The 13576-nt window shown below is 33.5% G+C and overlaps 1 protein-coding gene across 2 annotated transcripts in view; it reads left to right on the top strand.

Annotated features, from left to right (window-relative positions):
* The window catches only part of LOC115889079 (venom carboxylesterase-6-like), a 28037-nt gene that overhangs the window by 12969 nt on the left and 1492 nt on the right, over positions 1 to 13576 (top strand). Inside the window, exons 5-11 of one of the 2 annotated variants that reach the window (XM_030908997.1) lie at positions 332 to 517; positions 3103 to 3293; positions 3349 to 3517; positions 3585 to 3769; positions 7591 to 7741; positions 7799 to 7928; positions 7983 to 8372. In XM_030908997.1, coding sequence (XP_030764857.1) covers positions 332 to 517; positions 3103 to 3293; positions 3349 to 3517; positions 3585 to 3769; positions 7591 to 7741; positions 7799 to 7928; positions 7983 to 8172 — 1202 coding nt within the window. In that variant the 3' untranslated portion in view covers positions 8173 to 8372. Of the gene's footprint in view, positions 1 to 331; positions 518 to 3102; positions 3294 to 3348; positions 3518 to 3584; positions 3770 to 7590; positions 7742 to 7798; positions 7929 to 7982; positions 8373 to 8460; positions 8612 to 13443; positions 13568 to 13576 lie in introns of those variants that run through there. The other variant, XM_030909004.1, reaches the window with a different exon arrangement.

The raw sequence follows: 13576 nt of genomic DNA, 5'->3' as shown, positions 1-13576 counted from the left end.
TAGCATGTTTATAGGTTAAGGAAAGTCGACATTTATATTCGATTTGTCTAAATCAACTGACTGGATATCAAACAGGGAGGTCAAGAAAAACAATTATTTCCGATTGTTATAAAATTGTACGCATTGTTATAAACGCGTACCTATTCTATCTAGAGTTCAAAAACAAAAAGTACCGTATGTCCAAAAAAACGGCGTCCAATTGGTTTAGAGACGACAATCGATGACATTCCCCATATTACATAAAAAATATCCGCAGTTTTCATTTCCAAGCCACATTCCAAGCCATTTGTGATTGCCACAGCAGGTCTATTTTATCAAAATTACTTTTTAGGATTTCTAAGCACCGAAGATGAGGTGATACCCGGAAATATTGGTTTAAAAGACCAAATAAAGGCTTTGAAATGGGTCAAGAACAACATACAATACTTTGGAGGAAACCCCGATTCTATTACAATCTTTGGACTGTCTGCTGGTGGTGCTAGCGTACATTTTCACTATTTCACTCCTGAATCCAAAGGTAACTATAAAAATATTATTTTTATAAATCTGTGGAGCTAGTCTAGCTTTATTATTACTTGTGATGTCGGACTTAGCAATATGTTATATATTCATGAAGCCTTTTCTCATTTAAATGAAGATTTTTTTATTATAATAAAAGTATGGTCTATGGATATTTTTAAAAAACAATGTTCTCTTATTGTTTTAAGAGAAAACTATAAAAGATACTTTTGTATATAATAATAACATGGTTTAATATAAATTCATTGAAAAATAAGAAATAATTAGAGGCTTTTTTAAATAGTTTAACACAGTGGATAAAAAGGCGGACCGCCAGAATAGTATAAAAGGCGGACCGCTAATTCTAGCTAACAGTTAGTAAGTACAACTATTCAGTTAGTCACTCTTGCCCTGCAGTTTTACGATTGTAAGTTTTGAAAATATATTTTTATTAATAATTGTAATTAATAATACTAGACAATGGTTAAAACTAAATATTCTTGTGTAACCTTAGAGTAATAGCCGATTTAATCTACCATCGGTAACTTTTCTCTAAGTGCACTATTTTTGATTATTCATATCGGTTTAATATAGTGGTATTACATTACACTCCATTACAAACTAATGATATTTATTCATACTCCATGTTTACTTATTTTTCTGAAGCCATCACAACGTTTGACCTTGATTGTTTCACGAAATAGTACGATAAATATAAGTCCGTGTTATAAACATTTTGTGGAAACTGATCGGAACGTTTCCCGAAATGCAAAATTTCTATTTCGTTCCAAACCAAATCACAACATAAGAAAAGCATCGAGTTTACTTCCGAAAGTATTTCGAGGAATGCTCCGCGAAATGTTACGAAATATTTCCAGAAATATTTAATAAAACATTTCGGGGCTAGTGTAGAGAGTGTTATTCACTGTAAAGTGGATGAAGGTAAAGAAATCAAAACATGGTTTTCGCTGCCCTTATCAATGGTCTACAAAAAAGTGACAATCTATTAACAGCTTCAAAATATGTAAACACCTGCGTAGAAAATTCAGTTTATTTCATATCATTGCTATTACCATTGTTTTCATCGTTTATCAAAGCCCCAACATAAACAAAGCATTAGGCTTTCAACGTTAATATTTTCAAGGTATCTTTTTGACATATCTATTATGCTTTTTAATTCAACAATGTGCTCAATTCAATTTTTGTAAAATTTGTTCAGTTGAGTATTAAATTGAAAAGGACTGCTCATATGTTTTTGTATATATCTCTATCTTTTGTATATACATTGTTTTTAATTGTTTTTGTATTTTTTGTCATCCCAAATTGTATAATATAAAATATTGGCATTAGCATATTACTAAGATGTTTTTTTTTAATATACAAAGAAGTGATAGTCATGTGCAGCCATATTATGATAAACACAATATGTTTAAGGTCTTCCATCTTCCAGAATTTTAAAATAGACCAGAATTTTAAAATTTAACCAGACAATCGAATTTTATATATATGCAATTATTAACTGAAGGCCAATTGATTATACAGGGTGTCCCAGAAATAAATGCAAATATTTTAAGGGGTGGTAGATCTCGATAAAAGAAACATATTTTCTCTTTATCGTTTTTCAAATAAGTCCAAAATAACGGAGTTACTTTACTTTGAAAATTTCACACCTCTACTTTTCAACCAATAACATGCTTTAATGTTGACTAGTTACCATGGCAACTGAAAAAATTTCCGGAAATTTTTTCGAGGCGCCACGAAACTTTAGTGGAAATTTTTTGACAGTTGAAAAGGTAAACATAAGATCTACAATCATAATGTGAATGAACTACAATGTCTATATATTGAAATATTACCCATTTGAGTTTTAGCATTTGATGTAACTAATTAAAATATAATAATATTTGTTAATATTATTAACAAATTGAAATTATTTTAAAATGTCATGTTGGATTAATATTTTTTTTTCAAATTTAGGTGTGAAATTTTCTTACCGAATACCACGCAAGCTTAAATTATTCCTGGAAATTTTCTTTCGGGCACGAATATTTTAGGAAAATTATCCCTCGTCTTCGACTCGGGATAATTTTCAAAATATTCGTGCCCTCAAAAAAATTTCCGAAAATAATTTAAGCTCTTGTGATATTATAAGTGAAAATTTACAAAAAAAATATTTTTTGCTTAAATTTTGAGAACCACTGAATCTTTTCTGGATTTTCTTTCTTGTAAATTTAATCTACTACCTATGTTGCCATATTATCAAGAAATTATGTTTTTTAAATAAAAACTAAAAAATTTTCAAAATTTTTTTTCCAAAAATTCCGCATTTTCAATTTTTTCTTCGCGAAAAAAAACTCGTAGGCGTGTGTCTGGGGTTGAACTATACTACCAGTTAAAATATTTGCACTTATTACTGGAACACCCTGTATATCAAAAGTAGATTATTAAATCGTCAATTTTCAGTCATTTTTTGGTTATCGTCCTAAGCTAGGTTTTTATTTCGATGACGAAATAGCCAGCAGTCTTCCAATACAGATGTCACTCATATGCTAAAAATAAGCCATTTATAGTGATAAGATTTTCATAAGAATTTCGTCTTTGTAGGATTATTTAAAGCTGGCTTTTCGCAAAGCGGTTGCATGTTGAACTCGTGGGTCCTCGCAGAAAACTCCAAAGAAAAAACAGAAAAATTAGCAGCTCTTGTTGGTTGTCCCACCGATGACTCGAAAACCATATTGGACTGCCTTAAATCAAAACCTGCAAGACAAATTGTTCAAGCCGTAAAAGAGTATCAAGTACTTAAAAAGAAAATGTAAAAGTTCAAGATAACTCAGATCTATTTATTTTTAGCCGTTCCTTTACAATCCATTTTCACCGTTCGGTGCAGTGGTAGATGGGAAATGGTCTAAAAATCCAGTTCTTCTAGACCACCCTTATAAACTTCTTAAGCAAGGGAAAGTACAAGATTTACCATGGATTATTTCTTACACGTCTCACGAAGGCCTTTACCCAGCAGCTGGTATAAATTAAAATCGATGAAATATATCTATTCGAATGCAATAATATAAACCACAAATTTCTTTCAGATTTCTACGCAGATGACCAACATTTGATTGATATTGATACAAAGTGGAACGAAATTATGCCTTTTGTTTTACATTACAATGAAACTATAGATCAAAAGCTGAAAGACGAAGTATCCCAGACGATCAGAGATCATTACTTAGGAAACAATCCTGTCAACAAAGAAACCTACAACAGTTTGGTTCAAGTAAGTTTTCGGTAGTCGAAATTATTTCAACAATATATTTTTTTCAAAGCTGTTTTACGAAATACATAATATCGCATGATTTAGAACAAATAGTATGAATAAATATTATTAAGAAGGTCCTAAAATAACGTGTTTATTTCAACTTGTTCTAAGAAAACTGCTGTGAACTCTTGTTGTGATATTCTTTCAGTATATGAAAGACTAAATAATAAGAACAAATATCTCAACCTAGATGCTCCTAGTCTAACTACTAAACCTTCTTCTCCATGATTACATGCTTTACAGAATCAGCAAAAGATGTGTTTATCAGGCGGACAATGCTGCCTGAGAAAATTCGTATCATAAAATACCCCGGGTAATATGAGTTCCCATATATTATGAAAAAAATACGCCCCATCCATATGCTAATAGTTAAAAATCCATTAATAGATAAACTACAGGTCTTACTAGTCTTCTACTCTTAGTCGTAATAAAACTGAAAAATACAAATTGAAAATTGACAAAGTTTCCTAGGGGAGTTAATAATTGTTTATTTGGTCAGGTAAGGCTAAACAAAGTATAATGTTTTAGATTTATTATGTATTTAGTTAATTGCATTGTTGTAAATTTTAATAATATGCTCATGTCTCTGCAAGAGATATTGCGGATAATATGAAATACTACCACCTTCGTAATGAGTCGCAGTAAAATCTAAGTGAAGTGTATCATTTGTAAGGAATCGGCTTATGAAGCCTGCAGAAATGCCAAATTCGACATACTCGTGTGCGTTTTTTGTATGTAAGGCAGAGAATTGAAGTAAATTTTTTTACCGTTTATTTACCTCATTATTTAACTCATCCCATATTATTTTGCATACCTGTTCCATATAGTTTGAATCTCCCTATGCATTCCGTTTCCATCAACGTAAACATGGAAACGGTACAGAAACGGAAAACGGAACGGATAGTGGTCATTGTCCTATTCATTTACAATGATATAATATTTTAAGTAAACGAAAAGAAAACGGAAAGTAGCGGGTACGGAATGTTTAGTGAGAATCAACCTTTTAGTCTGGACCCCATTAGCAGCACGCCACGCCACTTTCAATTCTCTAAATATTTTATTAGAGTTAGAAAAGTTATCAGTATCGATACGATACAAGCAGTTCGTCTACCGACGACTTTTTGTTCAGTTAGATGACCCTCGCACGACAAAATATTTGCATCAGCTACAAAACTAGATAGCTTCGGGTCTAAAAAGGCAAGTGCGGAACAACACGCCGTAACACGCGTCGGCAAGATCTAAGCCTTACTAATCGCCCCATCACACGTTGATACCGTGGGATAGCGTGGCGTGGCCGTGGGCCTAGTGTGTATGCAACATCATCACCATCATCATCATTTAGCTTATTCCGTCCACTGCTGAACAAAAGCCTTCCTCAACTCTAGCCATTTCTGTCTATTTTGTGGCACTCTCTTAATAGCCACTCTGTTATCCTATCTGTCCATCGACTAGGGGGTCGTCCTGTGCTTCTATATGCCTCTTGTCTTGGTCTCCATTCCACAAGTCTCTTTGTCCACCGGCACCGTCCATCTGTTATCCTAGCCACATGTCCTGCCCAATTCCATATAAGATGTAAAACAGATATCACTGCATCTCTTACTACTGTTCGATCACATATGATTGGTATTTTATCTCTAAGTGTAGCTCCCAACATGGACCTTTCCATTTTCCGTTGCACGACCTGTATTCTATGTACATATGTTCTTTTTTTCTCAAAGTAAGTGTTTCAACTGCATACGCGAGGACAGGAAATACACACTGGTTAAAACCCTTCTTTTTAAACATATTGGAAGATCAGATCTCAGTATATGCTTTAGTTTACCGAAACACCAGTTTACCACGACAAACCTATTCTTCGTAGAATTTCGTGTGTCTAATTATCCCTTCTAATACCGATCTCATGTTTTTATTTATACATATACCTATATGCACTTGTTCCAAAAGTATGTTATTAATGTTTAAATTACCACTCAGTACTAGGTTTGTCATGTATTGTGGCTTTGATAAGTTGATTTTCAAACCGACTTTTTCTGCATCATTTAGCATATCCAGCATATTCTGTGCTTCCTGTATGTTGCCTATTATTAAGACAATATCATCTGCAAAATAGAGATGATTTATCAATTTGCCATCGATGTTAATTCCTGTTGAATCCCCAATTTATCATTTTTAACATACTTTCTAGCACAGCAACGAATAGTTTAGAGGAGAGTGTGTCACCTGGGTCTTACCCCTCGATCAATATTGAATTTGTCTGTGGACTGATTTTTCGATATTCTGACGTTTGCCGTTTTGGATGTATGCAACACATGTAATTAAATGGAAAAATATACGCACAAATCTTCGTGCCGTGCATGGCATAAATAACACCGTATGGTCGAAAAAAAACGGCGTCCTGTTGGCTGGGAAATTACGATCGATGACATTTCCCATATAAATTTACATATAAAATGACAGCAATCTTCATTTCATATCCATCGCTGACGCCGTTTTTTTTTTCGATCATACACGGTACTACCTTTGAATAAGAAGACTAAGGAAGGAGCATATCAAAAATCTTAGGTCCACCGCGATGGGACTCACATATGGCCGACTTAAATTCCGGTTTATCAGTGCCGTTCTAATTTTATTTAAAAAATGTAAAACTATGATGTAGGGTAGACGTGGGGTAGACTCAATAATTTTTTTATTTATTTTACGTTGTGAATAAATGTTGGTGGTTATTAAAATTGTTATAAAAACATATTAGCTTTTTCGTTTTCCTGTTATTACCGATTCTGAACCGTCCTAGAATTGTGATGCGTATACGCAGAAGGAAATATGAAGACATTATTTCATTTGCGCATGCGCTGCGGAGTTCTAGGACGATTCAGAATCGGTAATAACAGGAAAACGAAAAAACTATTATCACAAACATCCGATACGCTACTGAATTCTTTGACAAGTAGTAAATAAAAGCAAAAATGCAAGAAAAAATATATAATTAGTTAATTTAAGTGAATTTCATAAATGATCGGTTTACCACACGTATGTATATTATATAGTCACTTACTAGCGAAAAGTTGTTCCATTATTTCACTCGATTTTTGCCGAGATCTACCGCATGCTACACAGCCAACTATTTTAGAGTCTTTTTCGATAAATCGCGATAGTGTCACTCTTAATTTAAGTTCTGTCACAATTTCCATCTAGATTTACTACCTTAACTATCAGTAGTAGAATAAATAATAAATAACATAAAATAAGCTCCGTAAAGACTGACAAATACACAAAATTTCAAATCAAATTCAAATGTATCAAATGAATCGTCAAACAGAACTGTCAAGGATCCCCACCCTAAAGTCCTTTTTCCGCCCACCATGCATGAATACATGGATAGCATTATGCTCCTTCCTTAGTCTTCTGATTCAAAGGGTACTACTAACTATTTATTTCTAAAATTTGACATAAAATACAAGGTATTTATGAGTGAAAATAAAAACGGTATTCTATATTACCCGAAATTGCTCTATATTTATCTAAGAGAGTAAGGACAAATAAAATAATTTTGTCAACCAACAACAATAAAAGTAAAGTTGAAATGAATATGTCATTTTATGGCCTTTATAACCGACTACGTATACGTAAAGCGTAATTTTAAAAATCCTCAAAATTCAAAATTCCTACAAAATCTTGTGGCAACTAATTGGCTTTAATAACAGATAAGAAGGTATGTGATGCATGTATAAATTTGTAAAATTATATACCTGTGTACAGAAAAATCTAAATTAATTTTGTAGCTAATGGGAGATAGACTTTTTATAGCTGATATTGAGAAAGCTGCAAGACTGCATGCTTCTGTTATCAAATCGGATGTATACAGTTACCATTTCAACTACCGAGGTAGTTCGAGCTTTTCAGAACTAACATCAAAATCAAAAAATAACATTGGTAAAAATCAATTTCAAACATATTTATAGACGCTAAGAATAACTAAATAATTCACAGGTGTATGCCATGGAGATGACACAATATTACTACTAAAAGTAAAAGAAATATCAGATTCTTTACAAAACGATGATGATAAGAAAATGTCTGAATTTTTAATAAACATGTTTATGAGTGTAATGCAGAAAAGGTTGCGTCTATAAATCCTTATTTAAATATTTATATTTTCAATACATTTTTTCAGGAGCATTGACATTAAAGCTAAATGGGAGCCACTTTTGAAAAATGCACAAGATCCATACCAAATATTAAAAATTAACAAACATGATGACGCAATATTGCTTTCAAAGAAAAGTCTCGGGAACAGTGAATTCTGGAATAGGTTTCCTTTTCAAGAAAATGATAATATTTTAACACAAAAGGACGAATTATAAAAAAATATATATTTTACTATATCTAACCTATATATGAACGTACAAAATTAATTTAATTTAAAATTAGTGGGTTAATAGATTGATATTTTTAAGTAGAGTTTATAACATATGTTAAAATATTCTATATTTTTTATATTATATACTATGTTGTATGTAAGCAACATGTTTTTAAAAATAAATATTTTATATTGCCAACTCCATTCAATGAAATATGCGGTTTATACATAAACGAACTAATTCATCTAAAATATAAAAACCTTACTTTGTTAAAACGTACGATTTTTTTAGCTTATAGGAGACCGTCTTTTTGTGGCAGATATTGAAGCCTCAGCAAGATTACACTCAGCAGTTACTGAGTCTGAGGTTTATAATTATGTGTTCTCCTACAGAGGTGCAGTTAGCAAATCAAATGTCAGAACACAATCAAATGTCAATATAGGTAAGTTTTTCATAAGAATATTTTTTTTGTTATATTTTTCATTATCTATACGAAAAATAGTATTAAGAACTGGCAATTGATTTATGAGCATATGTTCCCTCTCAGTGTTCCCTGCAACGATACAGCTGTAGTAGACTTCAATCACAAATAGAGCAGTTGCCTGATAGTAGGTTAATCAAACAACGACAAAAAAAACAAATTATACAAACTGTACCGCATAAATAAAGGAAATAAATTTAGATTGGAATGCCCGTCAAAAATTTGGGTCGCGAAATTGTTTTGGGTCGCGACCGTTGTACGCGATCTGGCGCTGCTATAGCGGTTGTTAACAACCGCAAACAAAAACAGAAATAATTTTCTCTTGTCTATATTTCTTGTCAGTCAGAATTTTCAAAAATTATAAAATCTTTCAAAATATAAACTGCTCTCATTGAAAATATTCCAAAAAGTGTTTCAAAGTAATTATTGCTATCTTGTGAGTTTAATTTAAGTGTTGTTTACTCAAACCCGTAATAATAGTGAAAAAGTGGAATAAAAAACTTAAAAAGCTGTGCTGTGAACTGTGAACTGCAAAATCCATCGTGGATCGTGGCATAATGTCGGTTCCCAATGTTTCATAGGTATTTCATACATGTACTTATATAAAATAAAGTTTCTTGTATACAACACACTGTATTTCATTTATGAAATTAAAAGAAAATAATAATATATTTGAATAATTAATATTTGGCGATATAATTCCGGAAAAGGCCGAATCGTTCCGAAATTTTCAAAAGCTTTGGGTCGCGGCCGGCCGTTGCAAGATTAGCGCCAAATATGGTTTACATTGTCCTTATGGGCACTTTCCATTCTAAACTTGTTTCATTTATCTACATATACTGTACCGGTAAACGTGCCTAGTGTTAGGCATGTTCGGTCCTCTGGTTACTGGTATCGGGGACTTTTTTCACAAAACCGATATCGAAAGACCAATACAAAATGGTACACAAATAATTTCAAGCGGTACTGAAATACCTGTTCAAAGCTGTTCAAAGTGGTACAAAAGTCAAAAAACGATAATTTCAAATTGCTTCACAAACTTGCAGATTGCCTCTTTCAAGAGGACTGAATAACGTGGGGCCTTAACTGGCCGACGCCGGACTACCCTATCCGCAGTCTACGGCTCCACTTTTTTTTTATTTGCCCAGCTCTAAAATGAATATGTTGGCTCTGGACATTTTATAATTTCCATCGTAAACAGCCGCAACCGAAAGAACCTTTAATACTTATCGATTTGTTCATCGGCTAAGAAGAAACAGATTTGCCGTGGAAAGGGCCGAAAAACTTACTTATATTGCCCATAATTATAATTTACTAAATAGAGAAGAACATTCAAGAATGGTAGAAGCTGCTGAGAAAGAAATGGAAAAAGAAGAAGATATCGATTTCGAAGTATAATAGACTTGACTCAATTAACGAAAGAAGAATAAGATGACGAGTTTGAGGATGATTTACCATTATTCATTCATTACATACTATAATATACGCCACTCTGACTCAGTCAAGCTTAAGCGGCCTACTCACGTGGCAATTTGCAGGGTCCAATCTGCAGGGAACGATATCGGGTTTTGTCTACACATGTCCCAATTTATCAGTAGGTTTGGTATTTTCTGCGTGCGTGTTTTACACCATTATAACATTATGGCTCCCTCAAAGCGCCAAAAAATCGGTATAGCATTGTCACTAGTGGTTTTGGAGTCAGATAAAAAGAAAAAGAAAAGGAAGTTCTGGACAAAACCATGGTTACAAAAAAGAAATAAATTTTGTCATTCAATTTTATTGAAGGGATTGGAAGCAGAGGACTTCAATTTTTTTTACGGATGGATACTAACTGTTTTGATTCTACTTTTTCAACAAAAACAAATATCTAACCTAACTTCTTCCAATTAACAAATCGTTCAGACAACTGCACCACACACGCTCCGATTTGCAGGGTATTGGGGAGGGGAGCAGGGCGATTGGATCGATGGGACATCCAACTAGCCGATATCAGGAAGTTGTTCACGATTGCACTCCACACGGTACAATTACGCCTCAATCAGCAGGGTCTCTGCAGATTGGACCCTGCAAATTGCCACGTGAGTAGGCCGCTTTAAAAATACGTCCTTGTCTTCTTGTAATATTTTTACGAAATATTTGTGGAAATATTTCATGAAACATTTCGCAAAACATTTCTGGAAATAGTACGATAAATATAAGCCCGTGTTATAAAAATTAGTTCCCACGTTTCCTGAAATAAGATCGAGACGCGCCGTGATTGGTTTGTTTTTTATTGTTAATTAACCCAGATAACCCAAACCAAACCAAACCAATCACGACGCGTCTCGATCTATTTCAGGAAACGTGGGAACTAATTTTTATAACACTGGCTTATATATTTATCGTGCTATTCTGTGTAATAGCACGAGGCAATCAAGGTCAAACGTTGTTTTGGCTTCAGAAAAATAAGTAAACAGGGGCGGATACAGGAATTTATTTTAGGGGGGGGCCAAATAAAAAGTAATGAGGAATATGCCTTTTAGGGCACCATTTTTAACCCAAAAGGCTAATATTTAACCCAATTAACAGATTTTAGGGGGCACCGGGCCCCATGGCCCCCCCTCTGTATCCGCCACTGTAAGTAAACATGGAAAAACCTTGGAAAAACTGATATAAAAACAGTTACCAATAGTAAATTAAATTGGCTATTCCAAGGTTACACAAGAATATTTAGTTTTAATAATTGTCTAATATTATTAATTACAATATAGTAAAAATATATAACAGTGACTAACTAGCGATCTACCATTTATCGGCTTATAATCCACGGTATTATCCTCATGAACAAAATATACACAAAATTATTTAAAAAATCGTCCAATTATTTATTATTACTGGTAAAGTAACATTTATGCTGTAGTCTGTAGCAAAGTTTAGTTTACGAATTTGGTTTTGTTTTTCCAGTTTTAATTGTCTAAATACCTGCATAATAAATACTAGTTGAATGGATTTATATCAAACCATCCTGGGTGCTAATAAAAGTATCGCTTACAGATTTCTCTTAAGAACAATAAAAGAACATTGCTTTTAAATAATGTCCGTGAACCATACTTTTGTCGACATCGGGTAAATTAATAATTTTCCCAAGCGAATATATTGATAATGTTACCAGTATTTTAGAAACGTCTAGGTTTACTTATTTCACTGAGATTTATGAAAAAAATCCTTTGCCTTGGATACAGATACCGCCACGTTTTGGAAATAGAGTAGTTTTCAGGTGCCTTTAAGAATCGAAAGTAGGCCAAGGCAAACCAAAGTGGGTCAGGTCCAAGGACTGTTCGATAGCGTCAAATCGCCGCTATCGTAGTCACCGTGGATGCTTACGTCACGCAGGGACCAGCGCTCCACAGTGCGGCGGATGGTTATTCTAGCGGGACAAAATCTCAGGAGCAATATTATATGGTTGGTTGATAAAAATGTATCGAAATACAAAGGATATATACGATCAAAAAATAATTCCTGCATTTTTATATCAATTGGAATGTCTACTATTTATTCTTATCAGTACACATTTTTGGCTTATTTCTAACCAAACGGTTTTGTCCCGCTAGATTTATCTTCCGCCGCACTGTGCGCTCGTCCGTCAAAGGCAAAAATAACTGTCACTGTCTAAAATCTTTAGCCCGAACTTCAACTCGGTCCCTAGAAAACGTAAAAAAACTGACAGTACAGGAAGATAGGAATCGAACTATCCTTATCTCTATAGTATCCTTGGGTCAGGTCAAGACAACTGGAAATAAATCGAAATGCGTCAAAGTTGGGCGACGAAATGCGACCTTGACATTTTTCGAATTGTTTCTCGCATAGTATAGACGCGAAGTTTTTTAAAAAATAATATTATTTAAAAAACTGTTTTTTTTAAATTACCAATGTTACCGTAATATTACCGATTTATAAATTACCAGTAATTTTACATCACTAGTTATGGCGTTTTTCCTTAACAAGGCAATACAGAAATAACATCTGACTGCAGTATACATACGCCACCGCATGTCGAGATTACAAATGCAGTGAATGGAACGGACGGAAGAAAGAAATCATAAGGCAGTGCCGTAAGACCCTATAAGATGGATAATTTAATCTAACAAAAATATTATCTTTTTTCTCAAACAAATTTCTCAAACAAGCCGTTTAATTTTTTGCAAAAAAATCACAATTGATCGCAGGCAAACAAGGCGCGTTTAAAGTTTCCTGATAGCCTTGTTTTTAGCCTGTAAAGTCGACCAATGATATAACCAGAGTGGCACCTAACCTAACCTAACCTAGCCACTGATCTATATCAGCGCAAACTGATCGGGCTGTGTGAGCATCAATTTGCACTTATATTGCCACGTGTATTTATGGTTCATTTTATTGCATATTAGAATATTTGCTCCTCACTTAACTGTGTGGGACCCAATAGCGCGTATACGGGAGTGATAATGGAGATAACTACCCCTCCCAAGAAGAGATTTATAAATAAGATAATACCAATCAAAACAGAAAATCCAGACCACTCCAAGTTTATTTTTGCCACTTCACAATATATTTCAGTTCAAATTTAATTTAAATCTTATGTTACTTAAATATTGCCACTACCCAAGACTTAATCTAAGTTTAAGAACCTCTAACTTCTAGATGCGCCACTTCAGAACCTAACGCATCTTAGATAATATATTCTAAGGGCCCACTAGAACGTATAATTAAACATTTAGGTCTGTGAATTTTAAACTCAATTGCGTTTAAACCATTAACCTATTATATCATTTTTTCAGGTTCTTCTCATGGAGACGACACAATTTACACAATGAAAACACAGTTAGATACCCTATCAACTGAAGAAGACAAACATATGAGCAAAATACTGCTTGATTTGACAGTATCGTTTATGAACACTAGGTAATATCT

The sequence above is a fragment of the Sitophilus oryzae genome, unplaced genomic scaffold, assembly GCF_002938485.1.
Source record: "Sitophilus oryzae breed Bouriz unplaced genomic scaffold, Soryzae_2.0 scaffold_1171_pilon_pilon, whole genome shotgun sequence".
NCBI lineage: Eukaryota > Metazoa > Arthropoda > Insecta > Coleoptera > Curculionidae > Sitophilus > Sitophilus oryzae.
Note: the sequence above shows the minus strand (reverse complement) of the source record. Positions and strands in the feature narration are given on the sequence as shown.